We start from the raw sequence: 26,344 nt of genomic DNA on the forward strand, positions 1-26,344 counted from the left end.
AGAATTTAGATTACATTATTCTTCACAACGGGGACATTCAGAGACTCATGATTCTTTTTTGTAGTAGTATTCCATTTGATTGTCTAAATTACTGATTCTGTTATACTATAAAATGCAAAAATAACGATTTTTCAGAGTTGCATTCGTTGTTGATCTTTACAAAGCTATGAAAATTTACTACTGAATAAAAGAAGCAGTTATTGTTACTCAGTTGAATATTACGAATGTTAAAATTTGTAAACAATAATGGAATTCATTTGATTAGTTTCACTATCACTGAACTTCAATAGTATTCTACAATGAAATGTAATATGATGTGTTTAAAAGAAAATAGAATCTTCACTTATAAAGTTCATTTCATTTGTACAACACGTGGTTTTAATTAAATAATATTTTAACTTAGATACCTAAAATGTTGTGAATAAATACAAATGTGATTTAAGTAACACTAGATATTATAATAATCTCATGCTTTGATCTAACAATATGAAAGTGTATATAGATACATCTATTTCCTTCATTCAACAAATAATTCATCCATTTACTTTAAAAAAAAAACAATTGAAGCACAAATTATTTAAATGTCAAGTGATGCTTCATTATGAAGCCCAATAGGTTAAAATAAATGTTTAAATGAAGTTTGATATAGTTCACTTAATAAAAAAAACTATCATGCATTTCTTATGATTTAAAACAAAATCTTTAATTTATGAAATAGACTTTTTATTTTGTTATGATAAGATGTCATTAAATCAGTTTAACTCTCTAATAATTCCCTTTAAATGAAACCCTATGAAGTTCTGTGAATAAACACCATAAATACATATCTACAAAGTGACATTTGGTCAAATACAATCAGGTGACCCAATAAGAGCAGAGGATGAACATCCATCATCCTCTATTGCTAAACATATAATTGAAATAATATTCATCGAGTAGATACAATACTTTATAATTATATAATGACATATCGATCATAAATTAACATACAGTAATTGAAAGCAAGAGGACTATTAATAATAATCAAACTACTTATTGAAAAATCAAATAGTTGCTACGTTGCATAATATATAAAACAAAAAAAAGGAAGGAATTAATAAAATATTTTGATGAATGGTCAATAGTTTATATCTATCAAACATTGAGTAACTGACTAATTGAATAAGTAATCAAATATAAAAAATCTTTCAATTTTAAATATCAGATTATACTTGAAGAAAAAATGATCGATTATTTTAAAGTATGATATTGGAAATATACCTGTAATCAATCAACTATCAAAAATCAATAAATCACTTTTCTGTTTTCTTAAATTATGTTATTATTATTTTTTCAAAGAAGTTTCCATTGAACCTATTATAAATAGTATTTTGTAAACATTCATTAAAAATTAAAAAAATAGTAAAACGATTGAACAATTGAACTTGATAAGTGTAATAAAAATAACAATAAAATAGACATGAATCCATTATATTTTACCAAGATCTTATTAATTGTTTACATTATGTAATCATTCAAAATTAAAATTATTAAAAAAACGACTGATGTTTAACATATTTATAGAAATGAACTTTCTTTTTAAATAAGAACTCTCGTCTAAATTTGAACGAATAGTTTCACAATATTTGGGCGCCAAGTTAATGTGAGTCATTAAAGAGGAAGAATGTATTTGTTAAAATCTCAGCGAAAGAATTTGAAAAAGCTTGAAGCAGATTGCCAGGCAAAACGTTGGATTTACTTCAAATTCTTTCGCTAAGATTTTACAAATTCATTCTTCCTCTTTCAAAACTTTCTTTTTGTTTGTTTGTTTTGTTCTTGTTTTTGGGAGTTATTAATAAGAACGCTTGTTATCATGGTATAGTTGTATAGGTCCCATGTTTCAACTATAAGTGATAAGAGTTTCCAATACAACAATCAGCGACGATCAGACATAACATGTAGCATTCAAACAACAACAAGATATATCAGTAGTAAAGATCTAAATAAAATTGATAAAACTAAATAAAATGTTTTTTTAAATGTAAATGATATAGCAATTGTTATCGGTTAATGAGGTAATGAAAAAATTACAAATGGTTAAATAATGAAATAAATGAAAGTTAATGTTAGCTATGAACAACATATTTCAAACCTAATTACCCATAAATATATAATAATGAACTATTAAAGAGAAGAACAATCATATGGTGATATAAATAAACGTAAATTAAAAAAAATCAATGTGATGTAGTACAATAATAGTTATGTTACCATAGAAAATAAAAGAAAAACTGAGAACTATTTTGTTTTATGTAAATAAATCAGATTTCAAGTATTTTCACAAATGTGAAAAAACGAAATTTTGATAGTTTATTAATCACATTTCAAAAGTTTCTAAAGTAACTATATTAATACGATGTATGTAAATTGAATAATTGAAAGGACTACAATTAGAATAATATGAAGTTCAAAGTTATAAATAGTCTTTAATGAAGTTTGTTATTTTATGATCGTTTGATATTTCAATTATCATTATCGTAAGGAGTTTATCAAAGAATATTTCGTTTAAATAACATCTAAAAGATAGTGTTTTACACATATTAAAAATTATTCATTGGGAATTAAAAGTTGCTTAACTCTACTACATATATTCACTTGGTATTGTTTGGCTTGTATCTTCCTATTGAGGTTTAAGACTGCAATTGATCAGTCTGTTATTGACATATGTGCACACTGTGCGTATGCCTCGATATTACCTTAATTCACAAGCTATATTGTAAGCAATGATGGATAGTGGCTAGCAGTGGAATCTAGGACGCGCGTTTCGTCTTATTTGGGGCTCGTCAGCTGGATGTGCCTGCATCTCAGAGTTGATGTTCACTCTGGGACTCGAACCCAGTACCATTCGCTTCAAACGCTATCGCGTTATCTACTCAGCTACATGTAGACTTGTATACATTTATTGATTCTGTCTTAAAGTAAATTATAATTCAAGTTAATGGAAGATAACGTTCATATTTGTAAACCGCTGAACTAATCCGACTTACTGTTTTTATATAAAGGAAAAGTGCATAACATAGTGTAATACAAACACAACGGTCATTAAATCAAATTGTTTAATGACTACATTATGTTGTATATCGTGTACAAACTTTTTGATGTATTGTCATTATTCTATCATTTAAGCTTTGGGATAGTAAATGAGGCTAATACACAATGATTGTAACTTTGTTCAATTTTACATTATTCTTAATAGACCGGTGTGATTCTCTTCAAATTTACCATTGAGAACAAATAATTTTGAAGTTTATTACCCTTGATACCACAATAAATATTAGAATTTATATTGTTTTAAATATCCATTAGAAATATATGTTAATCGAATAAGTATTCTTCCATCATGGTTCTATATTAATTACATAATGGGTTTTACAATTTAGCATAAAATTATTATAACTGGTTTTGATTCATTTTAATGAAGTAACTCAATATTTCCTCTAAAGATATTAGTTAGTCGGTAACACAGCAGATGCAAAATTAAATCTCAAGATAATATTAAATAATCGGACAGTATTTTTAGTTCACATGGGATCCATTAAAACGTCACTGATACTTTTTAAGATGTTTCTGTATTAACCATTACTAACTTTTCCAGGAAGTGAATTTACAATCTATTAATTATAGGGTTTGAAGAAAAACTTTTAAAAATGTCCTGAAAATAGCTTAGGTTTTCATTATCATCAATTTATGATACTATTGTTATATATATATATATATATATATATATATATATATATATATAACTGGTTCTAATTTAAATTACACTAATCGTATTTTTCATTTCAGATATTTCACTATTAAGATCTTAAAGCGATCACACTATACTGTTCTTATCTGTGTAACATAAATAGTCGTTTTTTCAGTAACATCTATAAATCTCTGATTAATGTGATTGATTCATAGAAAAAAAATCATATTTATACTAAATTGAATAAATAATGACTTATGGATTTTCATGACCTTGTTCATACATTTGTCACTAAATGATACTTAAGATCTATCGTTTTTTGGTACCATAACTTTTCTGAAATGTTTATAACTAGAAAGAGAAAGGGTTACGTGGAATGAAAATATCTGATCATTGGAATGCATACAAGGGACCATTTTTTTATAACATACAGAAAAAATATCACGATTGTTTTTAAACATTAATCTTCCTGGCGTTCGTACTTGTCAGTGATAGAAACAGTCGTAAAACAAGGCCTACTGGCATTCAAGATAAAATACATGCAACAGTTTACATTCAAGATGGTATTGCTGAATGCTGTAGAATGGAATGTAGTGTTTAAAGTAGCTGGTTATTGAAACACTTAGTGTATTCACTCTCGAGTTAGCTTATCTACATGACTCTTTGTTCATCTGCCATTATATTGACAAATTTACTGCTGAAATAAAAAAGATATGTAAATGAACTGAGTGAGACAAATGGCTAAATAACGTAGTGTTCCCAGTTAAAAATATCTGTAAAATTACCAGTTATTAATCGGGGTTGTTTTCAGCATGAATCTTTAAACAATAAACTAAGCTTAATTATTTAAAAGAGTTCATTGTGTTAAGACTCACTGGAAGCCAAAATGGTAAAGTCGACATATACGATACATATAAACCTAATTCATTAATGCAAACGTCAACTTATCACGTCAGAAGGATCTAGAGATGAATTTGAACTTTTTTATATCTTTTATAGGCACAGGAACCTTTGGTCGTGTAATTGTGGTTCATGATAAATGTTCACAACAATACTATGCATTGAAAGTGTTGATAATCGAGGAATTGGTACGACTGAAACAGGTAGAACATGTCAAGAACGAAAAGTTAATACTAATGCAATTAAATCATCCTTTTATTGTAAAACTGTAAGTTTTTAAAACTCTATTTACTCGTTGTTTGATAGCTATTCGGTATATCGTGAAAACGATAGATTTCTGTTGTGCTATATATATAGCTCATTATGTAAACTGGTAGAATGAATATAAAGGAACCTATGCAAGAAGTAATACTGATAGGTTTCGAAAGGTATTTTTTTATCAAGGATAATCAGAATTCAATCGATAACTGATGTACAATAAATATTTTACCGAATTCCCAGACATTTCAACGAACTCTTGATGCCGAATAGTTTTATCATATAGATAAATTGGTTGTAAAAGGCATATGAAAAAATGTGTTTCTTAACTTCATTATCACAGATGAAATGCTAGTAATTAAACTAGGTCGACTCATAGAACACAAGAATTATTTGCTTTGATTTCATTCCCATAGTAGTAGAATTACACTGTTTACCTGTTTTTCTATGTATATTTAGTTTGCATGCTATATATATGGTAGTTGAACACTTAGAATTATATGATCCCTCGAGTTATTTATTTCAACCTTCTTTATTTACTAATAATTATCGTCGCTAATTGTCTTAGATATCCAGAATAAATATTTGTATGTAAAACATCTAGAATAATTTAAAAAGAGTTAAAACAATTCCTAAATAACCTCTTATCATGTCACAACAATTGACAATGAAGCATTGTTTTTGTTGTGCCTGGATCAGCGTAAATTTATTCACTAAAGGTGAAACGAGTGGAGTATTCCCAACCAGAAAAAACGTTTCGCTGATTATGAATTTCTGGTAATAAGTAATTCATGTTTAAAACAATTAGTCCATTTTATAAATTTCGATAATGTAATTAGAAGACGGAGATTATCAGAACTTTGTGATATTTCATGTTTTCTTTTCCTCCCAGACGAAACTTGGTACTACTTTAATCACTTAAGTAGATAGGTCATCTGTCTATTCAAAATCAAAGTAAACTAAACTTTGTTTTCACAATGAGATCACTCGATCCACATAAAATAAAATCTTGGCAAACATTAATAACATGCATTAGAAGCATATCTTTTTCAGGAGATATTTAAAACCGAACAAGTTTTTTTAAAAAGCACAATCTCTTCCATATCTAAAATATTACCTAAATAGATAAGTAAAACAAAATTGCACAAACATTGTCAAGTAATAAAATATCAAATGCAATACTACAGGTGAATTAGATGTTAAGTATTTTGAAAGCATAAGTAGCTTGATATTTCCAATGAAAAAGCTTATTATTAATGGTTGAATTTTGTTTTAATGTGTTCTTTCTAGTTTCAGGCATTACATTAACTTTTTGTATTGTTTATTAAGTTTACAATCATGTGTTAGTTTCTCTTTTGAATCATTCCTTGTTTATTATGAAAATTAAGTTAAAATTTCCAAGATGTTTATAAGCAATCCATTTTGTAGTTTATATTGTTTTAAAAGGGTAATCTCATTAATTTTTGCCTCATTATTCCATAAGAAGAGAAAAATGAGTAAACTAGAAAACTCCGACTAAATAATTAATAAAAAGAAAGTAACATGTATGCAATTGTGGCTTAGAAATAACCGTTTTGTTTAAAACATAATGGTTGATATTTTTAGTTAATGTAAAACTATTCATTTCATTAGTGGCATCCATCACAGGTTTCACATTTTGATTAGACGATAAGAAATTTGACAAAGTAACGCAACGAGATAATGGAGCATAAACAATGTACACAAAAGCCATTTTTGTTAAATGCATTTCTTATTGAACAGATATAGTTTCCCAGTCAGTTACGACATTAATCGTGGTCAAATTGACTTTAAATGAAGTTTATTTGCTCATCAAAACAATAAACATTCGAAACTTATTAAATTGATCATCTACTTGATACACAGATTAGAAAGTTGATTGCATTACAAGCATTATGTGAATTAGAAATTAACGAATTAACGAACTAATGTCTGATATTATTTAAAAAATCATGAAAGAGAGGTTTTATTACAGGTTATCAGTTGAAAATCATGTAAAATGATTTTAGTAATTATATTTATGTTAAAGTCAACAGCCAACACCTTCATCACAAAGAATATTTTTGTTAAAACACTTGATATCTCAGGTAAGGTATATATACCCATTTTAGACACTAACGTGTATTTATTCAACACTACAATGGGGTAATTTGTTCTGTACGTATATAGGTCAACCCAAATCAGTTAACATTACATTATCTAAACCTTAGTTGAAATTATAATACGATATCAAGATAAGAAGTCTAGTACCATATTTGACAATAATTAGTCTTAAACAATTAGTTAGCTGTAGACGTTGGTATGTCATTGCATAATGTAACCTCTGGAATATAATTATTGTTTTCAGTTTATTGTTTTAATAAAATAATAGCCACCATAGATGTTCAGTGATGATTTTCACTTATAATCACAAGGGAGTCATGTTTATACCATTGAATTACCTTGAGTTTCCTTTTCTTTCTTACGAATTTCTTCAATTCATGAAATCTCCAACTAAGCATTCTTTCTGATTAGCTTTATACACTCAACGACAACTCAAATTTTTGAATTTAAAACTAAGAAAATACTTTAGTACAAAGTGTTACAATTACTGAGGCGGATAAAAAAATCCTCAACCGAATAAAAATGGTCATAACTTTCTATGTAATAAATTACTCATCACCTTTTTCCTTATATAGATGTAAAAATTTAGACGATCCAATTTCTTCTTCGAACGTTACTAATGAGTGAAATGGTTTATACTCATGAAATCAATATTATTCTGATTTATCCATAGATTACATAGTTTATTATTTTAAAAGAAAAACTATGAAAGTTTATTCACAATTTCTAATAAAAGAATATTTTTCAGGTCATTAGGAATAAAACTTAAAACGAGATATCAAGTATCATTCAGATAGTGAATATTGATCTAAAGCAATTTAGAAAAAAAATATTTAGTTTACTGATAGATTTGACCTTGACACTTAACAACAATATGATTCGTTAACATCTAAGATAAAGAAAACTAGAATCCAATGTTTTTAACTAGTTTATCCGATGAAATAATCTATGTTGATAGGTTCATTTCATAAAACTAATCAGAAAATGATGTAAATATGATAAAATAAATTATTTGATACTATTACTAATCCTTGGACTTTACTTGAATAAAAAAGGCTCACATTTTAATTCTTATTTTGATAAAACAATGTATTTTCCAAAGTAGAAATCTTAATATCTGAAATAATGTTTTTTGGTGAACAAATTGTTGACTGATATTAATGACCAAACATTGATGACCTGGTAAATATTTCTCCATGTATACACGAAAACATATCTAATTGTTTCAGTAAACTATTCATGATTACCTCCAACCACCATCTTATCTCAATATAGTGCACGCAATGTTGAGTCACCTAGACTAGTGGCCACATTACAACTTGGTCGATAGCATTCGATCCTCACTAAGAAATTGACATACATGAAATTGATCAACACCCAGTGATCAATAAATTGTAACTACATTTCAGTCCTACAGGAGGTAGGTTGCAGCCCGGATAGCTCAGTGGTAACACCTCTGACTGTGAAGCTGGGTGAGATTACAGGTACACCTTGCTGACGAGTGCCAAGTAGCACGGAACTCGGTCCAGGGTTTCCTGTTGACTACCTCCAACCACCATCTTATTCATGGACCTAAACAATTCATAAAGGTTCAGGATTAAGACACCATTTAAGTATAAAAAAATAAAGTATATACATACTAAAACTGTAATCTGACAAGTCCTTATTTTAGTGGAAATTTTATTATACACAGTGGTTTTCACATTGTTTTTGTGTATTTTTTTGATTATTTTTATTTACCTTTCATTTTATCTAGTTAACCTTTTATTTTTCATATATAATATCTTAACAAGTATATGTATGATCGGATAGTTCAAATGTATTGTGCAAATATATCACATAATTCTGATAGTCTTCCTTATCTCATTGCATTGTCGAATTATGTACACAATTTCCTAGAGCTATAATATTTTATATATTTCTCTCAAAGTGGTAAAGCATATATATGTAGTTTCAATAAATAACTTAATTTCTTCTTACTTTGAAAATCTCGAGCTATTTTGGTTATTTTCTTTTGATTTTATCAATTTTTACATATCTCTTATTAAATTCATTTGCAATATGAGTGACTGTATTTTACAACTGAAAGTCACTAGATTAATTTTATACTAACAATGTCTTGAAAAAAAAAAGAAAAAAGACTAATTTATTGGTTGTATATCGATGAAAACTATTGTTTATAATTTCGAAATCTATTGAAATAGAGTAGTGAATTTACATTTAGATTATGTAATCAGAAGTAAATTTAGGTTACCATTGTCGTACGATAACTTTGTTAAAACTAGTTGAAAATATCGAATATATAGATGTTTTTGATTAGGATCATGGACCGATTTATGTTAGACCACCATTGAAAACCTGGAAGAACTGAAAGGCCGTTTTGTCTTATTGTGGGACTCCTTAGCAGTGCACAACCACGATCCCGCTCGCGAGCTTTGAACCCACTAGCTAGCTTCGTGATGGGATTCTCGGAGTTTTAGTGAGAAGCCGTGACCGGTGGAGCTAACCCGTGTCGAGTAGAGACAGGTATCTACCTCAGTACAATGGAAGACTGTCGCGCAATTTCGTGAGTTGGTTGAGAGTAGACATTAACATCATTGAGTGCCGGCTCAGTGGTCCAGTAGGTTAAGCGTTCGCGCGCGAAACTGAAGGCCCTAGGTTCGAATCCCGCGAGCGGGATCGTGGATTGGCATTGCTGAGGAGTCCCACGATAGGACGAAACGGCCGTTCAGTGCTTCCAAGTTTCCAACGGTGGTCTAACATTAATAGGTTCATGATCTCAATAAAAAGCTTAATAATATCTACAACCCCTATACTGACATAAATGTTTCTTGTAACTCTTATGGAAGCCAATGATCATTTTTAAATATCTGAAAAAATTAAATCAAACTAATCCATATGGGAAAAATACGTGTTTTTTTATTACAGCTTAAGATGGACTAACATTTATATTCTAATTTTGCCGTTGCCAATTTTAAAATGCTACAATTACCAATACCTGCATACTGTGAAAATTTATTTAAAACGCATCCTTTTATTTTTATTCAAATCATTGTAGCGTGTTTTAAAAGTAGGAGATTAAATATTAAGTACTAGTTTATATGGGGCTTAACTTTACAATGAAAGAGTTAAATTTGTCAGAAACTAACCTAATTTTACTGCCAAATAGCTGCACCGTTTTTTACGGTTATGAAAGTGTATCTGTGTTCACTATTACAATATCAAATATGTTCAAAAATTTAGTTTTCTTGTTTGATTAAATGAAATATTATTTACGATAAGGATAGTTTTTCAAGGTTAACCTTTTGAAATATTCACTTTTTCATTATTTTGAAGTTTTAGTAATGACTAAACTTATTAGTTGCTTTGTTATTGTAATGAGAGTTCCTTAGAATTATTACAATGACAAAAGTTATTTATTAACAAACTCATTTATATAGCAAGTCTATATTTATAATGACATGGATAATGATTTTTATGCAATATTTTGTCGTAATTCAGTTCAAAAACTGAATAGTAAAATAACGTAAATGATTGAGTTATTAAAAGTCGGTAATTTGACACCTTATTTATTAAATAATATCCAACAGAATAAAAAAATTTGACTCGTAAAATATGTTCATTTGATATCGCAAAAGGGTTTTTTTATCAAAGATGTATTAGGTTATTGATTTTAATTAAACAAATTATACTGATATATTTATCATGCTGTTGCTACCTTGACGCGGTGGTCGAGCTTGCCTATCGCGATGAACCAATCGAACTATACTGGTTGGAACAATCATTCCTCAAGGTCCTACCATGACAGACAGGTCGGTTGAAGGGCGGTAAGACTGAAAGCAGTAAACCCAAGGTTTGAGAGCGAAGTCGTTTCCTTCAGACAGCCAGCATAACAGCGATGCTGCCTCCTCACAAAGATGGGTAGGGTTAGAAAAGGTCGACCCTAGAAATGAACACCTCGCCTTATCCCACGGATATCCATCTCCGGCAGTAAGGTCTCAATAAGTACGGAGCTGACACGAAATTAGTCACAAAAAGGTTGGGTGTGACCGACCTTAAGCAGTTGTCCGTTGGGCACTGCGATCACGCCCTCAGGTCACTAAGACCACCTCTGACCCAATTTCCTATTCAGGTGCCTTTAGAAGAACTTTTCCACGGTGTAGGCAACCGGGAAGTGATAACCACCCTCATACTTCCAACAGCACTCAAGACCACTGTATTTTTAATCAACCTCCGTCTATTAGGCTGTTTTTGATGTACTCAGATATTTCAAAACGCCGTTAAAAAGGAAATGATACTAAGAATAATATCTGCGTGAATGTTTCCGCTAAATTGATTGAATCTATATTACATCAACTAAATGTAGAGATATGTCACAAAGAAACCTCATAAATTTTGGTTTCTGACAGACTGTGAAATTTAATGGTAGAATATTACAAATTTTATATTCAACCAATTTTGTCTAAGAGATTTAAATTTTATTCTATTGAAGATAAAATTTATCAACATATTATGTGATACCAGCTTAATCATGGTTTATCTCATGCTCCAAGAAATGAATAAACTTTTTATTCATCTTACACAAATGTTATTCTTTATAAGTCTAAACGTTTTCTTTGAAATCTAAACAGTATCCTATATAATTAACTATTATCACTACTGTCGGTACTACGACTATCAATAAAAATGATGGTAATTATTTTTATTATTAGCATTATAAAACTGTCATATGAATGCTTATGTGACCGAAGCATTTACTGAATGAATTTAATTCCCCAGCATTTGATCTTTCAGCATCTACATGTCAAACATATATTCTGGGAACAGATTTTATTTCAACAGTTCAATTTTCAAAAATATTATAATCGTAATAATATTAAAATAATGGATGCTATGAACAAGGTTTGTATATGAGTATATATGTATATAATAAGCATAAAATGATATGAAATATAGAGGTTATTGTGTATTTCGAAACAAAGTTTACATTTATCAGTTATGTGATTGATTTCATTATCTTAATATTTCTATGTTTTCTTTCAGTTTTGATTAACCTAACATTTTCCACTTTATTCATTTGGAAATTACATTCTATCATATTTCTCTCAACTCAATACATTTGATATTTTTCAATAGAATTCATTAGTTTCATCTGTGTATTTTATTTTCATTAGTACTTCACCCTTAATCAAATCATGCTTTCATTCATTCATTACTTACTTATTTACTCCTGTTACTCCCAATGAAGCATAGGCAGACGACCAGCATTCTCCATCCCACTCTGTCCTGGGCCTTCTTTTCTGGTTCGATTCAGTTGTTGTTCATTCTTCTCATATCTGTCTCCATTCCTCGTGTTAGTGTTTTTTATCTTCTTATTCTTTGGCCTTGAGGATTTCGTGTGAGAGCTTGCATTGTGACACAGTAAGGTGCTTTCTTCATTGTCTTATTCATTTCCAGCTCTTCTTCCCGATTTCTTCCTCTGCTGAGATCTGGCTTGTTCTTTCCCACAGTTGATTGTTGCTAACAGTGTCTGGCAAATGGGTCCGAAGTATTTTGCGTTGACAGCTGTCGATAAACACTTGTATCTTTTGGATGATGGCTTTCGTAGTTCTCAAATTTTCTGCCCCATACGGTAGAACTGTCTTGACATTTGTATTGAAAATCCTGACCTTGGTGTTGGTTGACAGTTTCTTTGAGTTTCAGATATTCCTCAGTTGTAAATATGCTGCTCTCGGTTTGCCGATCCACGCATTCATATCCGCATCAGATCCACCGTATCCATCAATGATGCTCCCTAAATATGTAAAAGTTTTTACATCCTTCAAGTCTTCTCCGTCAAGTGTGATTGGAATGGTGCATGTTGTGTTGCATCGGAGAATCCTGCTTCTCCCTTTGTGTATGTTGGGACCTTCTGCTTCTGAGGCTGCCGCTAAACTGGTCGTCTTTGTTTTTGCTTTTGCGATAGGAGGGCCAAATCATCTGAAAAGTCTAGATCATCCAACTGCCATGATGATTTCTTCAATTGTTGGTGGGCCAACGTCGATTGGGGGGTCCGTGGAGCTGGTTGATTCAAGAGTTCTTTAGGGTGTTTTACCCACCTGTTTCTCTATTCTTCAATGTTGGTGACTATCTTGCTTTCCTTGTTTTCACTAGTCGTTCTTATTTGTGCTTGTTTGGTTAGCATCAATACAACTCCTTGTGTATGTGCGACATTTTCTTCTTCATGGCCAGAGTATAACAGAAGCTAGTCGTTGTCCAACTTGCGTCCAATGTGTTTCACTGATTCCAAGAACCTTCAGGTTGTATCTCCTCACTTCTGCAGCAATAACGAATTCCGTTGAGAGATTTCGCCTATCTCCTTACTGCGTATGAATAGATTACTTCTACATTTTATAAGTAATTATATTCTAATGTAAATAGAAAACAAGAGAATAATAGTAAATTATTTAATGTATTGTTAGTTGACAAGTCAAATGACTTTTGATATACTTTCTAATCAGTAATTTAATGTAAGTTTGTTAGTTTGTAAATGAGTTTTGTCTGATGAAGTAACTGTGAGGTACTGACAGAAATGAAGGTGAATGTTGAATATTATATAAGAAGGATTGTTTCAGCGAATAGTTCTCTTTTCGGCGAATTCATCTTCAAAACTGTACAATTGCATATATATATACTTATTTTTCAGGATGACAGTAATTACAATAATAATGATAATAAACTCCTGTTAGATATGATAGCAGTGAGGAAGAATTAACAAATGTATTAAGAAATTTGATTGTGTCTGTGTAGGTAAATATCTGACGTGTTTATATGGGAATTTTGTGCCACCTATAACCAATTTGTCGAATGCATATAAATTCGCAAATCTTTCACTATTGTTGTTCCTTTCTCTCAGTCCATGTCGTCCCATGCCATATTCATATCCGGTGTTTTGCATTCCTACTTTGGCGTCTAGGTCTCCCATCAGGATGGTGAGATCTTTCCTTAGGCACTTCACTATGATTGATGGAAGTCTCTCAGCAAATCGATCCTTATTGTGATCGTTGCTATCATTGTTGGGTGCATAGAGGTGGATAATATTCATTGTAATTCCCTCCTTTGTTTTGAAGTATGTTTTGATGATTCTGGATCAATGAGACTTTCATCCTATAAGTGAGTTACACGCTTCTTGGGATAGCTTCAAAGCAACTTCATGAGTTCACGGAGCATTTTCTTTTTCGTGAGTAGAATTCAGCCGCACCTCTTCCGAAGCTTATCTTTTCTATCCAGCTTGGGACTAATTAGTTTCACTTATTATGTGAACCACTGAGTTGTATTTTCTCATTTCTGCAGCTATTTGACTTGTCTTCCATTTTTCTCACATTGTACAGATATTATATATATTTATGTTAATTGTTGCTCTGGATATCAAAATAAGGTTCAGTCTCGCTCCAGGAGAAGTTTTCAAGTCATGAATCTGACCACTTATTCTATAGGTATAATAGGTATATAATTAAATGAGAGATTTAGATCCTTGACTACACAGCCTAGTAACTTTGATTCTTCCTTAGTTGGTACACAATATCTGAAATTTTCTCATATTTATTAGTTTAGTAAAATGGAGATTAATAGCATCATCTGAAATACAGATAAATATATCCATGTTGCCACTGCTAGAAATCTTAGCCTCTACTGCTGATCCATCTATGTTCATCAGGTTTACGACCAAATCATCATATAAATGAAATAACATAACTATGATTATCATTAGAAAATCAAAGTCGTATATTTTGTAATTTATCGGTATTCATAAGTCGAACTGGTTTTAAATTTCAAGCAAATTAATGATGGTTGTATAACTTTGAAAAAACAAATGGAATTTTTCAACTTATCTATCTCTACTACCAATAGTCCAGTTTTATTTTATTTTTTTCATTGATCAAAAATATGCTCATGACAGTGAAATTTCTTAATTATATATATATATATATATATATATATATATATATAACATTCCAACTAACAATAAATATGATTATTAACCAATGAAAAATTAGTTTTTGTTATCAACGTAATCAAAATCAAAGGCACTTTCACCATTTTTTGCGGGTTCAGTGGTCCAGTAGGTTAAACGTTCGCGCGCGAGACCAAAGGCCCTGGGTTCGAATCCCGCGTGCGGGATTGTGGATGCGCACCGCTGAAGAGTTCCACAATAGGACAAAACGGCCGTCCAGTGCTTCCAAGTTTCCAACAGTGGTCTACCATCAATCGGTTCATGATCTTAATCAAAAACAATCTTCACAACACCTATACTAGTGATAAAAAAAGCAATTGAATATAGATAAAAATGAAATATTAAATCATTTTGAAAAAGTATAGTTCAACTTTGTTTTAAACAAATTGAAATTTAATGATAATGAAGGTAATTTAAGTAGGATAATCATAATAATAAAACATTTGAATCCTTTCATAACGATCATTATTTTATATTAATTAAGGATCGTGTTTACTTCTTACTTATTTAAATAAAGTTTTAAAATTGTTTATTTAAATAAGTATTGAATACTTGAAATAAATTCATATTTAATTACATTGAAATTTAGGGAATTAAATCACACATGAATGAATATTGATTATTGATAATGTGATAAGTATATGTATTTTGCTTTTGAATAACCATTCTGTGTTTAAATGAGGATATAAAATAGTTGCTATTTTAAAAAGCAACTATAAAAATATGGGGAACTATTTTATCGTTTTATGCAAAATTACATAATGATTTTATAAAGCATGAAAACTATACATTAGATAGATTATTTACACATCTTCTTTGCATTGTCGTTGACATACACCATTATTCCTCTAATTCTGTGTTTATTTCAATTGCTCTCCATTTTCTTTCCTGTTCATTTCATTTCAATCGTCTTTTGGCAGGCATTTCATTCTCACTTGATTCTGCATACTAATAACATTAGTCAGCATAAGTAACATATACCTTACTATTGGCTAAACATCCAGTAGTAGTAGTAGTAGTAGTGGGACAAAACAAGACTACGTACTACTTTCCTCTAAGCCCGTTCTGTTTAATTTGGTTGGAACTATAGTGTAGTATTACTAACTCATACGATGAAATTATTATTTATGGACAACGTGAGAGTGATCCTAAAGTAACCTTGAGGAGATCCATCTACTTTCTAGGGTTGAAAGGAGGTTATGAATTAGGATGAGGAAATAGGATTAGAATTTAAAGTTAGAAGTTAGGGTTTTCATCAGAAAATAACATCAATTATACTATCGAAAGGCTATTTAACCCTATAGAGAAGTGAATTTTGCAGGAAAACCTCAGACGTGCTATTGTTAATTTCGGTGGTTCGTCAATAAATTATTGCCTCGCCGATTAAAAATAATTGGTACATTTTAGAACCAAGTACATAGATCCTTATTGTGTTTTTCTGTTGTTTTTTTTTGACATTGTATAATTAAAATTTTAATGTTATGGATTTCTTATCTTTGAGTTTTTTCTTAACTAATCTTTATTTAAAGATAAAATTGGTAAGTTATAATGTTTCGAATTATTTGAATTGTAGCATGAACTAAAACTCCCAGAAACAACGCGACTGAATCAAGAAGTACTAAACAAACACGAACGAATGTATTGTATTTAGAATTCGAAACCCAGCATTCAATAAGTACAATGGTATCATTAGTGCATTCAAACACAACATAAATATAATAAATATTTATACATAAATGCGTAGTCAGGAAGAGATGTATTTTTTTTCAGTTTCAAGTGATTATTTCTTAAAAGTTGTACAAAGTAATGATATGAAACAATACAACGAATGGCATGGTGAATTCGATTTTTGACGTTGGGTTTCAGTATTTATAATAAACAATACACTCATCTCAATTAGAAGAATCGAAAAATGAGTTTTTTTTTAAACGCAGTAGTTATAAATTTATATCATTGGAAATTTACAAACTTCACTTTGTTATTATCTATTTAATTGCTTTCAGTGCTATGGCTCTTCAAAAGAAATTATATTTCAAAGATGTTTATTACTCAAATTCTGGTCAAAGTAACTAGAATAATCAGTATTACAGATTCTTGAAAATAATAAAATTTCATGTGATTTAGAATCAATCCTAAAGCTTAAAAAGCCTAGTTTTAAGAAATCAATAAAACGTTCGAAATGAGATTACTTTAAATGTAGTAATATCATACTGTCACAGATATACATCTACTATCTTCTATGACCAGCTAGTTATTTGTCGAAGGATATCGATTCTAAGATTTAATCAGATAGGACATGTGATTATATGACATAAATCTATATAATTTACTTGATAACTGATTTAATTTGATAGTTGAAGTTACCTAAACGAGTTAAACAGAAAATGAAGCAACAATAACTAGCTTATATTAATTATTACTACAACGTTTCAATTATCACATATCATGAAAAATTCTGCACTTGTATTTAGTGCTATTATAACAGACAAATACTAAATTAATAATATAAAATGACATTAGTTCAATCATCATTAATCTATGAGTGGGTTAAAACAAAGAAGACAATTTTTTAGTATAAAAAAATAAAATCTACTATCTTTACAGAAGCTATGACTATTGTGCAAATCACCTGTTTATTATAGTCCGTTATAAACATTGAAAAACAGAACAAAATATTCAGAAAATCTTCAAGAGTTTTTCTTCATTTGAATGTAAAACGAAACATTGTTACCAATGAAATAATGCGGAAAACAAAAGTGATATTTAGAAATTTCACTGGTTGAATCATGAGTCATTTGAAGCTAGACCACCATGGAAAACCTGGAAGCACTGAACGGCCGTTTCGTTCCAGTATGGGACTCCTCAGTAGTGCGCATCAACGATCCCGCACTTCACGAGATTCGAACCCAGGACCTATCAGTCTCGCATCAGGCGCTTAACCAACTAAAAAGAAATCTCCACAAAACCCATTCTGATAAAAGTGATATTCTTAATTGACATAATAAATCGAAAGAGTATATACATATATTTCTGGACTGCATTATAATGACATGTTGATTCGTGGATTTAGTAAAAGATAAAACATTATCACATGGGAGAAAGTTTGCTAATATATAATGGTAAAGATAATATAATATCTTAGTATAAAAATAATTATTGACCTAATCTAATCAAGCATTTATTTAATGGTGAAACATAAATTTCTATATTGTAGGTTAAATTTATCATGAATTCTAATAGAGATAGATTTTTATATTCGATAATGAAAAATAAAATAAATATATAACTAAGAAATTCGTAGTTTTTCCATTATGAAGTAAGTTTTAAATATTTGTACATTAAAACTAGGACAGTTTGATTGAACTAAGTAAAATGAATTTTATATGTTGATATGTAGTTTTTGTGACGTGTACTATCTAGTTATAATCTGTTATCTAACAATTATCAGGATAATTCTTATTTAGAAATGGATTAATTAGTGAATTCTATGAAATATATGACTATTTCACAATTGATTGATCACTGGGTGGCGATCAATGTCATGCACTAATAAGGACTAGACACGAATGACATTGATCGCCACCCAATGATCAGTCAATTGTGATTACATCACAGTCCTACAGGAGGTCGGTCGCGGCCCGGATAGCTCAGTGGTAACGTCTCTGACTGTGAAGCTGGGTGACACGAGATCGAATCCGCCAGGGAGCATCAGTTCCCATAAGATTACAGGTACACCTTGCTGACGAGTGCCAAGTAGCACGAAACCCGGGTCCAGGGTTTCCTGTTGACTACCTCCAACTACCATCTAATATGAGTATTTGCTTTTGTGTCTAATTTCGAAACGAATTTGTAGGTAGTCGTTTATTATTATACTCAATTAGTTCTTAAACTCGATACCTTTGCAGATGTACAATTAAGAGTATTTATTTCATAACAGTGTAAAGTTATCTTTTAAATCAATTTCTTTATTTATGAAATAACGATATGTTTGATAAAATTTGCATTTAGTTTTCAGTATGAACTAGGAAAAATGTAAAAAGGTATCTGAATCCTCAGGGAACTGACAAGTTATTTGATTTAAACTTGAGAAACTGCTAAAATCAATGACTACTCACGTAGGGGGATTCAAAATCTTTAATTATTGAGAACGATACGATATCCTTAAATTGCCGATCTCAAATTCATTAGTCCCACTTTTCACCTTTATTCAGTGAACGATATAATGTCACTATTATATAGTGTTGTCTATGTTATATTTCTCAATTTCAAAGTGTCTGTTCTCTTTGTGCTCATTAGCTGTTATTATTCCGTGTAAACTAAATTTAAATTGAATAAATTTCATGAGTGGCTTATTTAAATAATTTGAAAGTCTTGTGATAATGAGGCTAATAAATCATTCTACTGGAGCAGATTAGAATTTGTGAACCAGTTGTCAAAAAGATACTCCAAAGTTTAATAAATCATTATGACCAGTATTTCACTTCTAATGTAAATCAGTTATCGAATGATTATTATGATTACTTTATCGGTTTCAAGAGTAGTGCAAAATGAAGAAACTTCAGTTATCATAGAATAGCACTGTTAGGACCTAGTACATAGGTGGGGACAATTAATTTACTGTTTAACACGGAATTACAGAATATCTTCGTAAAATATGAGAACTCTACACTAGATACTTCATTTGCAAATTTTTATCATTTGTCCTTCACATTCTGTATGATTCTTTCAGTTGACGATTCCATTCTATTTTCTTATTTATTCTTATCAACTTGATCTTAAGCTTTTGCTGCCAGGTTTTCCTCTTTCGATTGATTCTACATACTACTTATGTGGACAGATATAAGAAGAATACACTACGGCACTATTTATTTACAGTCTAAGTAAATATCTTATCAGTGTTAGTAATCATGAAATTAATATTTAGACTTTTCAGGTCATTTTTCGCATATACATATTACTGTTTGACATTTATTTTCATATAACACCTCATGCAAATGTGTGACACATAATGACAAATAGTTTGTTGACAATATTCAAAACATTCTAAAAAAATTTATTCAATGAACATGATTTTGATTAATTTGCATAAAACAACATAATTCATTTTAAAATGGTTATTTCTCAGTTATAAATTATACTACTGTTAAAATAAAAAAAACGTCGTAATAACACTTAACGAATGCAATAAATTCTCTGGATATCCTTTAAGTTAAAAGTACAACTTGCTTAAGGAATTGTGTGAAGAAGTGATTTATTAATTCAAGATATTTTCTTCAAGAAACTGTTATATTTTCTAAAACTTCTAATGAATAAAAATGTTTTTCTTATGAATTACTTTCTAAGCATATGCATACGTTTAAAGAATTCATTGAAACTTCATTTATTAGAGTTTAAATATACTATGAATAACATCAGATAATGATGACTATTTTGAAGTAAATTATTATTAATATTCTTCTAGGAATTCTGGGAACCTTGTTCAAAAACAAATTTTTATGACGACATCAGGTTTTTTTTTCCAGTTTAACGTTGAAACATTTCAAGTTTCAATTTGGATATCAGAAGATATATTTGTTGACAGCTTTTAATATTATATTGTTCACTGCATGTTAACATAGTTTCATAATTATTGAATAAAAACTAAGCTTTTGAGAAGTAAAAAAAATGTAGTCACCTTTATAACATTCTTCTGTAATGGTAAGAAAAGATTAGAAATACGATTTATTTGTATCAGTCTTTATGGTAAAATAAACGGCTACTTTTGATATGAGGTTTTTTTTACCTTAATATAAAAACTTATTTTGAATAATAAAACATGTCGTTGAACCAACCAACAATGATATTCATCAAGACAATTGTAAAAAATTTTTTTTCGAAGTATTAGACAAGTGTAGGATCGTTTAGTGGCATTCCATATTGTTCAAATTTCGATGAAATGGTAACGTCGAATTCACCAAAATGGCACTTAAAATTTAACAAATTTCAAAACAGATCATTTTGTCATTTGAAGCTAGACCACCATGGAAAACCTGGGAACACAGGACGGCCGCTTCGTCCTAGTATGGGACTCCTCAGCAGTGCGTCGGCCGGCATCCAACGGTGTTAATGTCTAACTTCAACCAATCCACGAAGTTGCTCCACCATTGTCTTCAGTGGGCTGATATCCCACAACAGACCTGGTTGAACTCCACTGGTCACGGCTTCTCACTAGAACTCCAGGTGTATCTTCCTGAAGTCAGTCACCAGTGAGCAGATAATTATTATCAGAAGGGGTTTCTGGAGATTTTCGAAATTTCACAGATTGAAGTCATGAGTCAGTTGAAGCCGGCTCAGCGGTCTAGTTCGTTAAACGCCCGGCGCAAGACTGATAGGTCCTGGGTTCGAATGTCGCGGGGTGCGGGATCGTTGATGCGCACTACTGAGGAGTCCCATGCTAGGACGAAACGGCCGTCCAGTGCTTCCAGGTTTTCCATAGTAGTCTAGCTTCAATTGACTCATGATTTCAATCTGTGAAATTTTTAAAATCTCCACAAACCCCTTCTGATAAGATCATTTTGTGTAATCTGGAATTACTGGGAAACATTGAATTGTAATTTTAAAATATATATTCATTTTAAATTGCTTCTAAAATTTTAGAGCTATGGTATCTTTGTTTACAAGTTCGGACATTAGAGTTCATTAATATACTGAATATAACTTGATAAAATACCGTATGGAGACTTTACCAAGTAGAATACCATTCATCTTAGTATAAAACATATGGATTTTTGATATTTCATTTTCATTGAATCCCACAATAGATAGAGAAAAGATAGCATCTAGATGGTGGTTGGAGGTAGTCAACAGGAAACCCTGGACCCGGGTTTCGTGCTACTTGGCACTCGTCAGCAAGGTGTACCTGTAATCTTATGGGAACTGATGCTCCCTGGCGGATTCGATCTCGTGTCACCCAGCTTCACAGTCAGAGACGTTACCACTGAGCTATCCGGGCCGCGACCGACCTCCTGTAGGACTGTGATGTAATCACAATTGACTGATCATTGGGTGGCGATCAATGTCATTCGTGTCTAGTCCTTATTAGTGCATGACATTGATCGCCACCCAGTGATCAATCAATTGTGAAATAGTCATATATTTCATAGAATTCACTAATTAATCCATTTCTAAATAAGAATTATCCTGATAATTGTTAGATAACAGATTATAACTAGATAGTACACGTCATAGCTCAGTGGTAACGTCTCTGACTGTGAAGCTGGGTGACACGAGATCGAATCCGCCAGGGAGCATCAGTTCCCATAAGATTACAGGTACACCTTGCTGACGAGTGCCAAGTAGCACGAAACCCGGGTCCAGGGTTTCCTGTTGACTACCTCCAACCACCATCTAAATCTCAATACATAGTGCCCGCAGTGTCGAGTCACCTAGACTGGTGGCCACATTGCAACATGATCGATAGCTTCGATCTGCACTAATAAGGACTAGACAAGCATGACATTGATCACCACCCAGTGATCAATCAATTGTGAAAAGATAGCATCGTTTCAATTTTATTCATTTTTTAAAAGAAAATTTTGAACTATTTAGCAACCAAATTGTGAATATCTATAAAATATAAGATTATTATGTGTGAAAACGAAAGATCTGATTATTTATATTTTATTATCATAATATTTATTATTTATAAACTGATTGTGATGTATGCAGTACATATAGTCACTGTCATTCTCAAATCATCATAATGTGTTCATAATAATCTTATCATAATCATTCAGAGAAACAAATGAGAATAAATATACGTTTATAATTCGATTTTGTAATATTTATTTGATATATTTTATTCATAACTTAGTTGCTAAATTCAAAAAGTATTACATCAGTCTATGATTCTTAATTTCTTTCATAACTTCACATAATAAGCTAATTTTTAAATAACAAAAACTTTACTTTCAAGTTTGTATTTTTGTTTTGCTTTCAAGGTATTGGACTGGACATGATGCGAAATTTTTATACATGTTATTCGAATATGTATGCGGTGGTGAATTGTTTAAATATCTTCGAGAAGTGGGCCATTTCTCATCTGAAACTACACGATTTTATACAAGTGAAATTATTTTAGCACTGAAATATTTACATAGGTTAGTTATTGTTTTTTAGCAACATTTTAAATCAAAACGTTTTGATGGAACCCTTGCAAATATATTATGTTGAGTATCAAGAAACCAAATTTATGATTTTCTGTTGACCGTTTCCAACTGTGTAATGTAAAAAAAATCCACTGTAATAAAAAATAACCACTAAACGATATATAGCAATTTGAAATGACATCAGTAGACCATCAGTAATGACTATATAACATGTTACACATTGCTATCAAGTAACACAGTTAACTCATAAACTGGACTTCTTTACCCCAAACATTGGAACTTGTTTTGATAAAATACTAACTACCACGAAATCTAAATTCAAGGCTTTCTGTTAACCACATTCAGTCATTTGCCAGCTATTGTTCACACTGCTAGTTAAGACTTGGATAAAGTGACCTTCATACCTTTGTTTGAGTACTCTGAATGTCAAATGGAAAAGACCAATAAAGGAACGGAATACATAATCGTTCATCTTCGATCATACTTTGTCTACTAGAAACGACTGTTCTGTAGTTATGAATTAAATCCTTAATGCCTATTTCCAGTCTAATTGTCTGTTGTTATGATCTCTGAGGAATGTAGTTTTGTTCAACTAAAATTAATTTGAAAATAGCTTGCAACAGAGATTGCCTTTAATAGACAATAAGTGAAAACTATGGAGCAATGAACAGCTGTTTCGTCTTGATATGAAACTTTCCAGCATGTGAAGACAGTCTTCAGTATAAATTTTATTTCAACTGAAGTGTTCAAAAATCTTTCATCCTAAATAACAAAATGAGATAATCAATAAACGTATGGAATCATCATAAAACTTCTAGTGTATAAATAACATATAACTGCATTAGAAGTCTCTATACTTCATATTGAGATTTTTAAGGATTTATATATATATATATATATATATATATATATATATATATATATATATATATATATATATATATGAAGTATCATGATGATGCTCCTATGAAATTTAGGTTTATTGTGGTTAGTGAATGATTATGAACATTCAGATACTGATGTCTTTTTTATAAAAAAAATATCTACGACCACTCAATTTAATAGTAAGTAAATTAAATAATAATAATGATTTCAATTTATCAATATAATGCAATGTATTTGGACTCGTACTAATCACTGTACGTCAAATCTCTTTTCACTGAGATTTTCGCTCAATTTATTTTTATGTTATTCATTCCTAGTCACTATCACCGAAGTAGTGATATCTTCCATGGATTAATTGTAAATATACAAATAATTATAAAACTCGATGATATACTCTTTTACTAAAATCCATAAGACTAAGAACATTAACCGTATTTACATCCTTATAAGATGAAAATCGGATCATATTTTTTTGTTACAGTATAAGTATTTTCTATTTGTGAAACATTTAAAAAAAGGTTATGATCAAATACTAAGATTAATATGGTAATTATACCAATGATGTAATTAGTTTTACAGAGATATGATGTGAAACATTTTTTTTCCCATTCTCTTCTGTTTTGCAATTCCCATAGTTTCATTTAACTTACAATTAGCTGGTTAAAGCGGTAACCAATGTTATAGTTTTTACCTCAGTTATCTAGTTATAACGTAAATTTTTAGAAAAAAATATACTATGTCACCACTCATTTAACTAATAATAATACAGATAGAGTAATGAATTTCGATATCTTAACAAACTATTATTATGGTGGTATCAGTGAGTCCAGAACAGAAAGTTTATGAATATACATATTGAAGTGTTTTTTTTAACGGTTACATATTATGATGCATCGTTCAAACTAGCTAAAATTATTTGATTAAGTAGGCTGTTCATTATATACCCTTTTTCCCGTCATCTTTATTCTTTTTCACCTTAGTACGATTTAGAATATATATTAGTCACGGTAATATACACCATGAAGAATAAATGATACATGGTAGGTGATTACTTATATGATCTAATGGATGATGAAATCGCTGTATGAATATCTAGCTGTCAATTAAAGTATACTATTAATCTGTATATATTAAACGTAAAACGAGTATATGGTGTATTATATAATGCTTTTTGCATAAACAGTTGTAAGCCGACGGAATTATCAAATTCTTGGGAGTTTTATTTAACACTTTGTTATGATACTCAATCAAAAGCTTACTTGGAAAATTGTCTGCCTAGTTGTATTCTTATAACAAATATACTAACTCATGGATTTAACAAATATGAACTAAGTTATTTATAAGAAAAAGTTTTCTATTCAATTTTTCTTGTGTTATTTTCAGTTTGAATATCGTGTATAGAGATTTAAAACCGGAAAATTTGCTTTTGGATTATTCAGGTCATTTGAAGATGACTGATTTTGGATTCGCAAAGCATGTTAAAGACCGGTTAGTTGACAATGTTGCTGTAAATCTGTAGAGTGAAAACGTTTACTAATGTATAAATATTACGATAATTTTTAATTCAATATGTTCGACCAAACTAAGGTAGTATTACAAGTAATAACTTCAGTTTATAAGGCAGAAGGCTAAGAGGCCTATGATAGTAATGACTGTTTCTTTCGATTTTACCTAACTTTCTCTGCAAAAACTTTACGATAAGATTTTTAAGCATATGTTCAGTCAATAAGATTGATTCGTTACAGAGTGGTAAATAGGTAAGTGATCAGTTGGTGATGGTTATTGATCCCATTGCTAATTTGTTATTATGGTAGATGGGTTATGTCTTATCACGTTATATGTCCAAAGTAGAAAAGCATGATCTATTCACCCATAAAGAAATTACTTTTAACTAATTTTGTAACATATCAGTTAATATTGCAAATTATTAGTTTGGAATAGATTAACCCATTTGCATTACATCTCTCAGTAAACATGACTTTTAATAATCTATAATCTTGAAATTTTATGATGGAAATACTCGTGACTATACACTTATTAATTTGTTCATAGTGTTAAATTAGTTCGAATGTGTTTTTTCATTTTATTAATTATAAAATGAATAAAAACTTTTTAAAACTACATGTTATGCAAATATGTTGTCGTGAAGGAACAAAATTTGTCGTAGTGATTTGGACTAATCAAGACTTTATGAAATCTCGATCTAACAATAAAAAGCTTTAACTACAGAAAGTAATGAGTTATTTAAAACAATAAGTCCCTTTGATAAATTTCGATTATGCAATGAGAAGATGAAGTTTATCAGAATTATGT

At 30.2% G+C, this 26,344-nt stretch overlaps 1 protein-coding gene across 1 annotated transcript in view; it reads left to right on the forward strand.

Annotated features, from left to right (window-relative positions):
• Positions 1–26,344, forward strand: part of PKAC3 (protein kinase A catalytic subunit) — a 49,804-nt gene that overhangs the window by 8,943 nt on the left and 14,517 nt on the right. Inside the window, exons 2-4 of the mRNA XM_012941812.3 lie at positions 4,727–4,895; positions 22,979–23,137; positions 25,415–25,519. Of these exons, the coding sequence (XP_012797266.3) occupies positions 4,727–4,895; positions 22,979–23,137; positions 25,415–25,519 (433 nt within the window). The remainder of the gene's footprint in view (positions 1–4,726; positions 4,896–22,978; positions 23,138–25,414; positions 25,520–26,344) is intronic.

This window comes from Schistosoma haematobium, chromosome ZW, assembly GCF_000699445.3.
Source record: "Schistosoma haematobium chromosome ZW, whole genome shotgun sequence".
NCBI lineage: Eukaryota > Metazoa > Platyhelminthes > Trematoda > Strigeidida > Schistosomatidae > Schistosoma > Schistosoma haematobium.